The following is a 13,981-nucleotide window of genomic DNA, read 5'->3' on the forward strand; positions in this document are numbered from 1 at the left end:
TAGCTAGTTAATTTATAATAGGTATAGTCTATATTCACAAATGACATCATACAAATTGACTTGATATTGTAGGAATGCATGACGCGTGGATTTGTTAGATTGCTATTTATTTCTGCTAGTAGTCATTACAAAAAAGAACAAAATCTGTGTCACCAATTGAATAATTAGCAGCTTTATTTGCTAATAATTAGCAGCAGCCACAAATGTTCTAGGAGTGTCATTTTCACGAGTCAGCCATGGAGGGATGATTTTTGCATGGACTCTCCATACTCCATACTCATTTGCAAGATGTTTTTCGAACACAACGTATTCCAAAACATCTTTGGAAATGACTTCACTTCCGTGAGAAAGACGTCCAAATCGGTCATACACCGCCAAAATCTATACGAAACGTTTGCATTTTACGCATTTGTTGTTTTAATAAAATGTAGTTTGAAATTAGACCGTTTCACATTAATTACTAATCATTACCTGTTTAGTAAAAAATCTACAAGTCACTTGTGCGAAAATATTTTCTTTTGTTATTACGTTTGTACATCTTGCATGAACAACCTTTGGGGGCTCGACGGATTCTAAGAATTTCCAATGGATGGTTTTATATTTCATATTGTAGATAACTTCAGGATACGCTCGTTCCGTGACTAGTGTTCTTAGCAAGTGCTTATCATTACTGAGGAAGAACAAAAAAGCATTACAAAAATAAAATTATTATTTGCTCAAATCCAGTGCATTATTATGCATATTAGCATGCGAGTTAAGATAATAGACTCACGCAGCAACTGCTTTGTGAACATTAAGATAAATTTCTTCAGCCCCTCGTAGAAACTCTTGATGGGCAAAATCTTCGTCAAACTGTCTTATTTTTCTAAACGCTAGCCACGACTTGCTCTTCTTGCTCACCATTTCGGCAGATTGTTTGGCTCCCTGGTAAAAATAAACCGATTCATAGCAAGATACCATACGAACCACAAATTACCATATCGTCGTTGAATATGCAAACTAGTGTGCTACTAAGGGAAAAAATTAAGTAAGTGTACCCTTATCAAATTTGCACTTTTAACGATAGTAAAGTAAGTATGTTTAAACGTAATCTCGTCTGTTGCTACCTCTTTACTAATGGCTGAGGCTTTTCCATCACCCTCTGGGGGGACATATGGCTCAAAAATATCCCCAGTTGATGAGATTTCAAAGGGTCTCTCCATCCAAGGTCTTCCTGGGGCGAGCCCCTTTTCCTTCATCTTGCTTCGCATTTCTTCCGGCGACAGGTGTTTGTTCTTCTCCAGTTCCTCAAAGTCGGGCAACTCAACTTTAATCATCTAGAATTACATAAATGAATAAATCAAGTTAATTGAAATTCAAGTTAGTGCGCAATGAATATAAGGCGTGAGACTCTGAAAATAACTTTGAACAATAATTTCATTTCATTGGACAGGTGTGTAAATTTGGTTTATGGTTCATATTTTATTAGTGAACCCAAAAATAATCAACAAGTGAAGTAACCTTCAATCGACGAAACCCTCTCCATTTGGGCAGCCAATGTTTGTTATTTTGTCTCTTATAACGAACTTGTTTATGATTGCATCCCCAAAATATAGAAGGCAGATTAGTCTGATAAATTTGGTTCTGTAACATTACACCTTTGCAATAATTTTGCAAAAGATTTCGTAGTGCCATTGTGTCACCTGAAGTCCTTAGTTTGTTGTTGTTTGATGCTACACTTTATAAAATTTTGAAATACTATCAACGAAAAATCTACATGATATTTCTAAATGTTACGTTATTTCGTATTTTGATTTATGAATCAAGAAGACAAAATGAAACTTTGTTGCTTGATCAACTTTGCTCACTTGTATTGTTGCCGGCTGTGAATTGGCACTGGGAGTGATGAGATTAGTCATCTCGTGAAGAAAATACAGAAGACCATGCATGGAACAAGATATAGACCATTATTGGAATTTATAGCTTTGCTTTGATGCCTGTAGTTGACTTTGCAAAAATTATCTACATTGTGTGGTTTTACATTAAATACGCAATCTGATCCGTAGCCATAAACTAAAATTAAACTCGTAAAATCATTATTTAATTTATTTAGAACAAGATTTATAAATGCAAGCTTAATAACGTTGGTACTTGATACTAAGTCTACTTACTAGTAAGTCTAATTTATAGTCTGTTGTTAGTTAGGCAGGTTTGGATGCTGACAATATAACACATATAAAAAGAATGGCTTTGTGGTTTTACGACCTGATACTGATTGACTTTGTTTTGTGGTACATAAGTTACAGTAAGGCACGACCATGAAACGCATTTTGACGCATTGTAACCATTGTATTGTTGGTTATGCATATAATTCCATATAATATATAGAATATTATATTATAATACATTAATAGTACCACATTGCACTTGATTCTAAGATAATATATAATTACAATTATTATAGTTGGATAATATAGAAAATAAATTAACCGTTATTATTTTAAAGCATAAACAGTAATCAACTCCAACATATTATAAATAACTATGCATATTAACAATAAATAGTAATAATAATACATCTCGGAAACAATTACATTAAAATACACGTATAATAGGTATGATTCTAAGAATAGAAAATTGCAAAACTAAAACTATTATATTATATTATATATCCAATTAGTAAGGAGATTGAAGTAGTATTGAAACATCCTAAACGAGTAGTTAATAATTATATACTTGTGTAGCTTTTTGTAGTTGGTACATACTTCGGTCAATAGCATACACCATTTTGTGTCCATTTGGTTTCCGACAGTCCTCAAAAATGGTTAATGGACTACAGTTTATTTATTACCAACTTCCTGGCGATATTTACCGCTGCATCTATGCTCTACTGCTTAGATGATCTCCGAGGGGGTACATCCTGATCCCTAAGGCTAGTAGATGTTTCAGTACTTTCTTTACGGGCACGTTTTCTTGCCATGCAATCGTCTTGCTCTATGTTATCTTCATTTTCATCTGATGAGTCTGATGAGCAAAAGGTAAAATATTAATTCATAAACATATACCACTCTTTCTATTAACCATCAAACGTTATTGAAAAACAATACAAGAGTAATAACAACAAGAGTTTGATTGATATAGGATAGAGTTATCATTAAAACCTTACGAGCTTTTGATGCAACTCTTGAGCTTCTTCTTGCAGGTTGTTTATCCACTTCAGACCCATCGCCATTTTCCTGCGTTCCAGATTCACCATCTTCCGTTGTTTTATCAATGTGAGATGATCTAATGTCGTCAAATAGGTCAAAAGATTTTTGCTTATTGTCCTTGAGCTTTTCACCCATTTCTATGGATGAAGACAAGATTGGCATATTGTCATATTCTCCGTCGTCGTCATCTGTAGAATCATTTCCTGGTAGTAATTGGTTCCTTTCGGAAATACTTGAAGATTTACTTGATATTCTTGATGCAGAAACTTGTAACTTATTGTCATTTGTATCCAATTCGTTGTCATTGCTCTTTTCAAGGTCGGGTAAATTACTGGTTGTGTCATTAGTTGCAACTGAATTTTGACTCAGGTTTGAGGACCCATCTTGTTTTTCTGTTTTGCTAGATTCCTTTTTGTTAAAATAAGAAGTGATTAAAGGATTTTGGGGGATTTCCGTACTGAGTTTACGTTTTGGAACACTTTTGGACTTTATAGCTCTGTTGGTAGAAGTGGAACTGCTTGCTTCTCTGGAAGCTTGTGGTGTTTTACTGGAAGGTTTCATTAATTTGGCATCATCTTGTGAACTATTGGTCGATGATTGATTTTGGGGGTTCGATGATGTTTCAGAAACAGCGAGATCTGGTTGTTGGTTAACTGATTTTTTTCCACCTCGTGAGCTCTTAGTTTCTGAAATTGATTTGACTGGAGAACCCCGAGCTTTAGGTTTATCTAGTTCTTCATACTCTTCAAATCTTTTTGGCTTTCTTCTTTGCCGTTTACCAGGGGAATCATGAACACTGCTGCCTCCCTCACCAAGTTGGCAAGGTTGGGTTGCCTGGTTGGGCTCCTCATCGGCCAAAACCGCATCTTCGTTATCCTTTGTTTTCGCGATTGTTTTGCCTTTTAACTTGGGTTTACTTTCGACTGAACTCTTGCTGACGCTTTTATTTTCTTCCGACAATGACAATGATGTTCGTCTAGAACTTTTTCGAATTGACGTTGATGGTTCCCCCATTCCTTTTTCTTCTGGCAGCTTCTTCGAAAGTGAATTATTTGCCTCAGATTTGGATTTCCCTACGATCCTACCTCGCTTCGGCTTTCTTTTTTCTGCAAAATTATTAATTACGTCGTATTAAAGCCAAAAGAATTGTTAATGTACTTTACACTGCCAACCTATTGATTTGAGGAAACAGTTCATCATCCTATCCACCCTGAAGCATTATTATATAAGAATACCTGAGGCTGCAATCTTCTTTCGCGAGGGACGGCTACCCAATTCCAATTTGGATTTGTCATCATCTGAATCGGACAAATCAACATCGGGCAACTGTGAAATCTCCATTGCATCTTCTTCGTCTACAACATTAGATGCATTAGATCGTTTTGGTGACGATTTTCTAGCAGTCTGATTCTCTTTTATAATGCTACTAGCAGCTCCTCCTTGATTATGTTTTTCACGTTTGGGACTTTTTAAATCTGCATGATACACGTAAGGTTCTCCAGCAACATCATAGTCGGCTGAGAGTAAATCAGTGTGGACCCAGCCCAAAGTATGCATAGCATCAATGACATCGCTCTGAAGGTCCTCAGTCATTCGCATTTCTCCAGTATATGCTAAATCCACAAGCAGTTGAACAATGCGTGTTGGCAAGTCTAAAACGTGAATATACGTTGTGTACCACGGAGGCTAGATAAGGAAGAGATGTGTAATGATGTTAGTAAAGTTATCTTTTGTACAATGAGGTGAAGCAATATTGTATAATAATTTGTCAATACCTGATCATCCAACATGTGCATAATGTACTTTGAAGCGTTTGATATAACTGAAAGAAAGTAACCCTTCATTAATTGACAAAGTTTTGCTAAATTTCAAAATACATTACCAAAAGAACATTACCAAGTCGATGACCATAAACGATTCCGTCTGAGCAGACAAAGACCAAGTCCCACTTGCAAGGATTATCTTCCTGTATAAGCAAAGGCACGTCAGGAAGTTCCACTGCGATTTTCTTGGCTTCCGTGTCGTCTTTATTGGGTGACCTCAGCTCCTCCAAGTATCGAATTCCACCCTCACTCAATAACTTCGCCATTTTATGATTATTTTTATACTGCAACCCAGCAAAAAATGTATTTATAAATATATTACATTAATTATTATTTAATAACGTTGTACTACAGTATAGTTGTTTTATTTTAATTAAATAAATCACAAAAGTGTAAAGTATAATATAAATACCTTCAACTTGAGGAAGAGGAAATAAGCGAGCCTTTTGTCGCCTTTTGAAATTTCGACTCGGAAAATGTTGTCGACCTTATTACTTCAATTTCCACTTGTATCAACTCGACTTATCCTTCCTTCCCACACCACAACAACGACGAAATAAATAACCGTTAGTTAAGTAAGTTAGGTAAACTATGAACTAAAGCACAACAACTTCAAACTTGCAAAGCGTTGTGATGTGCGTACAGTGTGTGAGTGAGTGATATAAAAAATGTGTTCCCCAACCCCGTCTCTCGCCCTCAGCCAACCAGTAGTTTTGCGGGGTATTTACAAATACACTTCAAACACAGAACAGTATTTCTGCCTTTTCAACGTTTCCAAAATAATATACATTGTTTTCCAATTGTCATATAATATTTAATAAGGACGAATTTTTCCGACTATATAAATGTTCCACATACCTACGAACTAGGAGAAAATGTCAAACGCCGCTACTCCGGGACAAGCCAAGCTACTTTATCGAGACCCAAAGAATAAATTATGCGAAAAGATTTGTCTAAATGTTCACTCATTTGGCAGTCTCGCGGAATCCATTGTTCATGGAAAGGAACAGGTATGTTACTTAATTAACAGCTACGAATTATGCAATTCACAATTTTAAGGGTTGTACGTTTTTCATTTTGACAATTATTTCAATTATAGCACCAACCTCTAACCCAAGCCATCAACAATTTCGTCTCAACAGAAAAACACATTGAAGAGTCTCATGAGGTTTGTGTCATTAACTAGTATTTTTAAGATATTGCGTTATTTTTTACCAATGACTAATGAACTTACATTGATATTGTAGAACTTGAAGAAACTTGCCGTTTTAAATCTACACATGACATATCAATATGACGCAATTAACAAGTTTTCTCAACAATTGGATCAGCTAAAGGAAGTTAGTCAGTCTATGAGAAGATGACCAGACCAAAATGCCTTTAGGAGTAACGATGCATGCGATTAAATCATCAATGGTCACAATTTCCACTAGGGACTTTCACACACAATATAGAGTTATTAGTTGCAATATTGAATTAGTTTATAAATTGACCTATATTTGAGCTACCTCGTCTATCCTTTCTGCCATTTAGTTTATGCTGAATTGGTTCAAAACAATTTATATGGTAGCCATGAAAATCGGTCTGACCTTTAAAATTATTCCTTTAATAATGGCCGCTAACTGGTTTAGCCAATAACTTGTATAAACTTGACGGACAACTCTAAATATCCTAAATAGCTATTCATTTTGACTGAAAATGGCAGAAAATCCAAACAATAAAGAAGATCCTCCTGCCTCATCGGAACCAATTAGCAATACATCAACCAACATTGCAGAAACGTTAGATCCTGAACTGGCATCAGAAGAACAAACCATACCACCAAATGCTGATACTCCGTCACTTTCGACAGGAGGAGCCTTGTCCGCTCAACCATCAGCAGAGCCACCTCAATCAGAATCAGCGGCATCTCAACCAGAATCAGCGGCGTCTCAACCAGAATCAGCGGCGCCTCAACCAGAATCAGCGGCGCCTCAACCAGAATCAGCGGCGTCTCAACCAGAATCAGCGGCGTCTCAACCAGAATCAGCGGCGCCTCAACCAGAATCAGGGCCGCCTCAACCATCAGCAGCCATTGAAGCTCCTCCCACAGGGCCTTCAGCAACTCAGCCCGAAGTTGTCGTACCCGCTGGAGACCCAGAAAAATCAAAAGTGGTTATAAGCGAAAAAATTACAGCATTTTCCGCTCCTCCATCATCTGCACCATCAGTTGTAGTGGTTGATGTATCTTCATCGTCGACACCAATGTCTCAAGATGGTAAGCAAATTAAAATTTAAGAGCATTGTGCTAAATTAATGTGATTACATATATTTGTATATTAATTATCCGAATTAAGTAGTGATTTTTCCAACCCACCAACATCGGCTTTTCCTCTACTCCCACTTTAGTGTAGTTTATATTTTATTAATATGTTTGTGTTACAATGTCATAATAATGATTATATATAAGTTTTCTTTATTATTAAAGCCATATTTTTAGCGTAATAAATAAATACTTAATTGTTGACTTGGGGAGTAGAGGGAAAACCCCTTTGTTGATGGGTGAAAACCTATACTTGATACGAAGTGGGGTCCATCACATCAGATTCGTCCACAATTTATATAATACGAAACACTTTCTCCAATCCTTTGAATTCTGATGTCACTCCCAAAATCCATGCAGCATTTCCCCTTTGTATGGCTAAACTTATACGTGTTGCAATAAGAATGAAGCTGAATTTGTTTCAAGTTGTTGGTTCTTACTAGGATCAATGCATTATGAAGATCAAAAGTGGGGATTGGATAAGGAACCACCATTTGTCGTTCGTGAGTGGAAAGCTCAGTCATGGGCGTCTTCAGCTGCTTCATCGGGAACAGCTATGGAAACATTTACAAAGTCGCTGAAATTTGCTACAGGTAAATTCATTGTATTTACGTGCATACAATGGTATTGCTAGAATTCGTATAATTCTAAGAAATAAATGTGTAGATGGATCAATGGCTCACGAGGACCAAGCTTGGAAATTAGATAGAGAACCAGACCAAGTCTCAAAAGATGGGGGTGCGGCGCCACCGACGGAGGCTCTCATAACTGAACCAGCTAAATTACCGGATCCACAACAGTCAACTCTATTTTCTGCAGGTTATAAATTATTTTGATTTCGACCACAGAGTTGGATCTTACCTAAATATCCCACTCTGTGATTTCGACTCCATCCGTTATCATGCATACAACATTATGTATGATCTATACTTTAGATGGGTCGTTGGCTTATGAAGAGCAGCCTTGGAATTTAGAACGTGATCCTACCAAATCAGGACAAAATGTACCATCCAATAACATCGGCAACCTTGCCACTGGTTGAATAAATACAAAACTTAAACTAAAAATCTACATACGTGCATATAATTTATTTTTGGTTCGATTATTTAACAGATGGCTCAATGGCATATGAAAATCAACCCTGGGTGCTTGAAAAGGACACCTCAAAGGGACAAAATAAGGTACCACCATCCGTCAACATTTCGGATTTTGCTTCAGGTCAGGGTTTTATATTATACTTACACTAATGCTGAATATTTAATTATTAATCCAATTTATCTTGTGAGCTCTTGTGTGTGAATTTTATGATAAGTTTTGTTCATAGATGGTTTAATGGCATATGAAAATCAACCCTGGATGCTTGAAAAGGACACCTCAGGAGGAGCAAGTAAAGGACTGGGATCCGTCAACATCAAGGATTTTACTTCAGGTAATTGTTTTATATCATACTTAACTCAGTTTTTTGTATTAGACTTTTCATGATATTAAAGGTTTTGTTCATAGATGGTTCAATGGCATATGAAAATCAGCCCTGGATACTTGAAAAGGACACCTCAGGAGGCGCAAGTAAAGGACCAGGATCCGCCAACATCTCGGATTTTACTTCAGGTAAGCGTTTTATATTATACTTATCTCAGTTTTTTGTATTAGACTTTTCATGATAATAAAGGTTTTGTTCATAGATGGTTCAATGGCATATGAAAACCAGCCCTGGGTGCTTGAGAAAGATACCTCGGGACGGGGTGCAATGTCTAGTCTTGCATCAGGTTTGCATATGTATATTATGTAATTGTTTTATAACGAGAGAAACTTTATTTACCTTGTTGGTTTCGATTTTAGATGGCTCAATGGCTTACGAGAATCAACCCTGGAAACTTGAACGGGACCCTTCACGTTTTAGCACCAATGGTCCTTCAATTGCATATTTTGAATACTCTCTTAAGGTGAATTTATCAGTGTATATTTAGAAGTATTTGTAGACTTAATGCAGAGTAAGCATAGTTTATGTATAATCATGTTCACCCTGAGAGCAATATATTATGATACGGCCATATAATGCATACACAATTATCATTATAATAGGACGGTAGTCGGAACCCAGTTCAGACCCAGACAGATGCAGATGGAAATCCGTTTGAAAATGTTTGTAAAGGTACTCATTGTGTACATACATAAATATGTCATTATCCAGTCGTCTTGATTGTATACTGTACATTTCATTTATATTTATCAGGTCCTGATATGAAAACGGGAGATTGTGGTAAATGTCGCGTTGCGGACGAATGCTTCCCAAACCAAACAGAATGCAATGTACAATCTAACAAACCTTATTTTATTGATGGTGCTTTTCGCCGTTGTATTTGTATCAATTACTCATAAAGTGGGTTTGCAGGATTTGGAGTTTGGCCAACTCGTGGGGTTCGCCCAGGATTTTGTGTACGAAACTAAACAATTGGGATGGTATTTCATTTCGCAGTGTTTAGAATGGTTGAATGACGATAAATGCGACCCTTGTGTTTGCCGTGATGGAAATCAGAATGAAGTTTCCACAACGAAATCGGCGATTAACTTGAACAAAGTAGCAGTGTCTGAATCAGCATCTAAAGGTATGCTTTAAAAATTAGCGATGCATTTGATGACATAATATAGATCGTTGTTGCCACTTTTTATAGCAGACTTGATCGGCAATGGTCCTTCCATTAATCCCTCAGGTACTATTTAAAAAAATGTAATTTAGATGTTGTAATATAACCGTTTAATAACTTCTTTTAGATGGGTCAATGGCATACGAAAATCAACCGTGGGTGCTGGAAAGGGATCCTGCTCAAGGCAGCGTTAAAGCACCTACGTCTTCACGTTTTGGGTTAATTGAACCTCCTGCATCAGGTAATGTATTGACTTGAAAAATGCAGTGTAAATATTGATCATGTTATATATTCTGTAATCATGTGTTTGCTTGGTTTCATCAAGATGGATCATTGGCTTATGAAAATCAGCCTTGGGTTCTTGAAAAAGATCCAGTACAAAGTGGAGGCGTTAACGCATCTTCAAGTAAGGTCGTGGGAGCTCCATCGGGTGAGCATTTTTTTAAAATTATAACAATGTATTTTTTTCAATTCATGACCTATTTTGATGTTCTCAGCTACATCGACAGTCAAAACCCTTCAACCTTCTCAATCGTCTGTTGGATTGAATACTGCAGGTGATACAATTTGACCGCCCTTCGACAAATCAATATTCACTGTTAGGTGTTATGAAATATAATTGTTTGTTTATTTATGGTTCATTTAAGACGTGGAAAGCAAGGAAAGTAAGACTGTATTGCAAGAAAAAACTCCGTCTAAAGCTGACGGAATAGCAGCAGCAGCAGCAAGCGATGTTGCACTTGTACCTTCAGGTCGGAAACATAATACATACATATGAATACATATATATGTACATATACTATAGTATGTGGTTTATTTGAAACCCATAACGATATAATGGCTAACTGCATAAAATATTTTAATAGTTTATATATATGCTTCCAGATGTATCTTTTGAAGCACAATCTTGGACACTAGAGAAGGATTCCTCTCAGACGACTGTTGGAAATATACTTTCACTTGAGCTGGCAACTGAAATATCTGACCCCCCGAAAGAAATCAAGGCCGAAGATGGTTCAGCAGAAGCTAGCTCTCCACCGCCACCCGATTCTCCTCCAACTCCTACAGATGAACCATCGACAACAAAATAATCGATTGCTTGCTAAAGCTTGCAAACACTTTTATAGAATCATATTAACCCTTTAAAATAAAACTTGTCGTCTATTCATACAATTAAAATTAACCTAAGCGCATTGGGATCATTTTTATTTTGATAATGACTATGGATTGATTATTATTATGATAATTGACTATGGATGAAGCTATAAGCTTGATTTGGTAAAGATCGACAAACATTTACAAACACAGTCCATTAGTCGGTACATATTAACGTAAGAATTGCGTCACATTTACTGTAGATTGGCTACAGGAAATGACCTGAGTAAGAAGCAGTATATTTAAGTAAATGAGAGTTACGTAGACAGAGTAAAAATGGATTTTCACAGATCTCATACATATATCTTACATTTAAGATTCTACCTTGAAAACTTGCGGTCAGGTTGCAACATCACATATTATTGCGCAACACTTTTGCATAACCACAAGCAGTGTACAGACTACAGACTCGTCATTCCCACGGAATTATTGGCAGAATTTATGTACAAATTATCAAGATATCAAGAACTTACCTTGCAACTACTAATAAACTCTGGCCGCTTAATGTGTCGCAAGCGGAAAATCCTCAAACTTTTTGCCCATGACGTCAGACCAGAGTAGAATTTTCTAATCTGATAAACAGTCAACTAAATAATGGCTTTAACAGTCAAGGAGCAGTCGGAAGTTAGACTCAGTTTCTATTAAGTCGATAATTGTTGCACGTCCTATTAGTGAATCTGTTATTGTCACATCTTTATAATGGCGGAACAACAAGTCCTGCATAGGAACGGTCATCGTAATGGAGTGGGATCGCGAGCGGCTCGAGTACCCGTTTCCGTCCCTTCACCTAATTTACTCGAGTCAGTCAGCCCCACGCTCCTGCTAATTGTCAGATATGGAGTTGTCAAACCGATTCTTTCCGTAATTTGGGCTATCACCCACCTCATCTACGTTCTGATTCATAATGTCGACTTGGCCCATAGTTTTCAAACATGGATGGCCTCAGGAAGAAATTCAAAGCAGGATATACTGATTTTGACGAAAACGAGTCAATTTGAAAAATTTCCAAACCATGTGGTGATTGCAGTGCATAATTACGATGACACCGTTCAGAACATAACGGTATGGCTCGAATTAGTATTTTTATTTTATTTTATACATAGATGAACAATAACATAGTGCGAATTTCATAAAATTTTGTAGCAATTGAGTAGAATAATTTGCTGGGCGTGGGTTGCCAACATCAAGGTGATAAGCTTGTATGAACCAAAAGGTATGAAATGAAAGTTATCAGTAGATACATTTCAAATAAATAAATACGTTGTAGATTCCATCTTTCCTGACTTTTATGTATGCATGACGTTTTTATTATTTTATAATGACTTGGACTTTTTAGGAATCGTCAAGTCTCAGGCGAAGAAACTTTATGGAATGGTTGAGAAAGCCTTGCAGGAAGCTTGTAGGGAATTAAAAACTGGTGGAATTGTTGGGAACAAAACCACTCCACCAATCTTGAAGTTCTACAACAGTGGCGATGAAGAGATGGATAAGCTTTCGAATGAAACTCAAAAACCTGACGAAGCAATCAGCCAACAACAATCACTTCCAATTTACTTTTGCTGTGAAAAGGATTGCAAATCAGGAATTGTTAATGCTGCAAGAAATCTTTTTGAAAAAAAGGCAAATGCAAAACCCACGCTCAGTTTACCAGAAGCGTTGTTCAACAAGGATTTGGACGCTGCCACCCTCAATAGCGCAATTAACAAGCAAATTGGGTGGCCCGAATCTGAACCAAACTCCGAGCCAGATCTTATGATGGTCTTTGGGAATATAAAATCGACACTGGGTAAGTTTTATGAGATTGAGTGTAAATTCACTGGATCTGACTTCAATTTGGAAATACTTAATATATATGTATATATATATACTTAATATATATAGTATACTTTAAATTCTATAAATACACGTTGCAAAGTATGCTTTCTCATGAAAAGCCAATTTAAAAAAAAAAATGGTATTTTCTTTTTTTGACAGGTTTCCTGCCATGGCATATTCGGCTCACCGAAATTCAGTAAGGATATATGCATTTCAAGCAGCTAATATAATTAATATTATATTAATATTATATTATATTAATATTAATTGATATTATATTAATATTATATTATATTAATATTAATTGATATTATATTACTTTTCACTGATCACTCATTTTTTTGCAGTTGGCTTCCACCAATTCAGAAAATCAGCCCTTTGAACTTTTACGGTTCACTCCAAAAATATTCTAAATGTGAACAGCGGGTTGGTAAATAAACTAAAGTGACAGGATAAATTGTCGTTTGTCGTTATTATTATTACAAAGACGTTATATACATAACGGTGAATTGAATGCATACATAAAACATTCGTCCCAATAAATAAATAACTAACCATGATCTTTCAATTTATGCCTCGCGTCTTTGTTTTTATCTTCTGAATCACTTCCCATGCTCTGCATACCTATATACACAGACATGTTCGTAACACGTAGTTAAAATATGTCCAGCTTGCGTCATTTGAGTCAACTAGATAATTGTAGTTTTCCCACGCGTGTAGTAATTAATGGGAATCTAAAACTAGTTACCTCAAGGCTAAGAAATAATTTGTTGACATTTGTCTGCGTAATTAATTTTTCCTAAGAAAAACTTATTTTATTCCTAAGAAATGTGTATGTTTCTGTCATGTTTCTGTCCATGCATATTCAGTCTCTATAAACATCTCATCATGTATTTACCATGCAGCTTGCTGACAACAAAGACGATGATAAATATTGTTGCATTGAAATGAAATAATTAAAGTTTGAGTTAGGGAACAGTCTGGGCATCCTAGTGAGCGAGTTGACTTTTTCTCCTCGCCACTTACCAGTAATGTAAATGATTTTTGTCACTA

General features: G+C 36.2%; 5 protein-coding genes across 7 annotated transcripts; 3 read left to right on the top strand and 2 right to left on the bottom strand.

Annotated features, from left to right (window-relative positions):
• Window positions 1–7: 7 nt before the first annotated feature.
• LOC110857600 (probable 39S ribosomal protein L45, mitochondrial) lies at window positions 8–1,872 on the bottom strand. The gene is made up of 5 exons (XM_022106202.2): window positions 1,501–1,872; window positions 1,107–1,316; window positions 773–924; window positions 472–670; window positions 8–381 (listed from the first exon to the last, which is right to left on the bottom strand). Exons 1-5 carry the CDS (start codon window positions 1,672–1,674, stop codon window positions 181–183), a joined length of 936 nt encoding a protein of 311 aa, XP_021961894.1. The 5' UTR covers window positions 1,675–1,872; the 3' UTR covers window positions 8–180.
• Window positions 1,873–2,053: 181 nt separating this feature from the next.
• LOC110841840 (general transcriptional corepressor trfA) lies at window positions 2,054–5,641 on the bottom strand. The gene is made up of 6 exons (XM_022087539.2): window positions 5,424–5,641; window positions 5,085–5,295; window positions 4,964–5,010; window positions 4,424–4,874; window positions 3,146–4,294; window positions 2,054–3,003 (listed from the first exon to the last, which is right to left on the bottom strand). The coding sequence occupies exons 2-6, from the start codon at window positions 5,275–5,277 to the stop codon at window positions 2,867–2,869; spliced, it is 1,977 nt and encodes a 658-aa protein (XP_021943231.1). The 5' UTR covers window positions 5,278–5,295; window positions 5,424–5,641; the 3' UTR covers window positions 2,054–2,866.
• Window positions 5,642–5,739: 98 nt separating this feature from the next.
• Window positions 5,740–6,701, top strand: LOC110851735. The gene is made up of 3 exons (XM_022099630.2): window positions 5,740–6,021; window positions 6,111–6,179; window positions 6,259–6,701. Exons 1-3 carry the CDS (start codon window positions 5,887–5,889, stop codon window positions 6,373–6,375), a joined length of 321 nt encoding a protein of 106 aa, XP_021955322.1. The 5' UTR covers window positions 5,740–5,886; the 3' UTR covers window positions 6,376–6,701.
• On the top strand, window positions 6,674–11,141 carry LOC110851721. 3 transcript variants are annotated; one of them, XM_022099610.2, is made up of 18 exons: window positions 6,674–7,268; window positions 7,757–7,906; window positions 7,980–8,132; window positions 8,249–8,350; window positions 8,427–8,531; window positions 8,638–8,742; window positions 8,817–8,921; window positions 8,996–9,079; window positions 9,153–9,256; window positions 9,396–9,465; window positions 9,547–9,623; window positions 9,706–9,919; window positions 9,986–10,024; window positions 10,086–10,199; window positions 10,284–10,388; window positions 10,456–10,515; window positions 10,606–10,710; window positions 10,844–11,141. In XM_022099610.2, exons 1-18 carry the CDS (start codon window positions 6,710–6,712, stop codon window positions 11,047–11,049), a joined length of 2,457 nt encoding a protein of 818 aa, XP_021955302.1. In that variant the 5' UTR covers window positions 6,674–6,709; the 3' UTR covers window positions 11,050–11,141. The 3 variants fall into 3 exon arrangements, with proteins under 3 accessions (XP_021955302.1, XP_021955310.1, XP_035702599.1); XM_022099618.2 differs by having other exon boundaries at window positions 9,989–10,024; XM_035846706.1 differs by lacking the exon at window positions 8,817–8,921.
• Window positions 11,142–11,705: 564 nt separating this feature from the next.
• On the top strand, window positions 11,706–13,496 carry LOC110859305 (dehydrodolichyl diphosphate synthase complex subunit nus1). Its single transcript, XM_022108234.2, has 5 exons — window positions 11,706–12,175; window positions 12,257–12,326; window positions 12,450–12,899; window positions 13,088–13,124; window positions 13,276–13,496. The coding sequence occupies exons 1-5, from the start codon at window positions 11,813–11,815 to the stop codon at window positions 13,364–13,366; spliced, it is 1,011 nt and encodes a 336-aa protein (XP_021963926.1). The 5' UTR covers window positions 11,706–11,812; the 3' UTR covers window positions 13,367–13,496.
• The last annotated feature ends 485 nt before the right edge of the window (window positions 13,497–13,981 follow it).

This window comes from Folsomia candida, unplaced genomic scaffold (genome assembly GCF_002217175.1).
Source record: "Folsomia candida strain VU population unplaced genomic scaffold, ASM221717v1 Fcan01_Sc001, whole genome shotgun sequence".
NCBI lineage: Eukaryota > Metazoa > Arthropoda > Collembola > Entomobryomorpha > Isotomidae > Folsomia > Folsomia candida.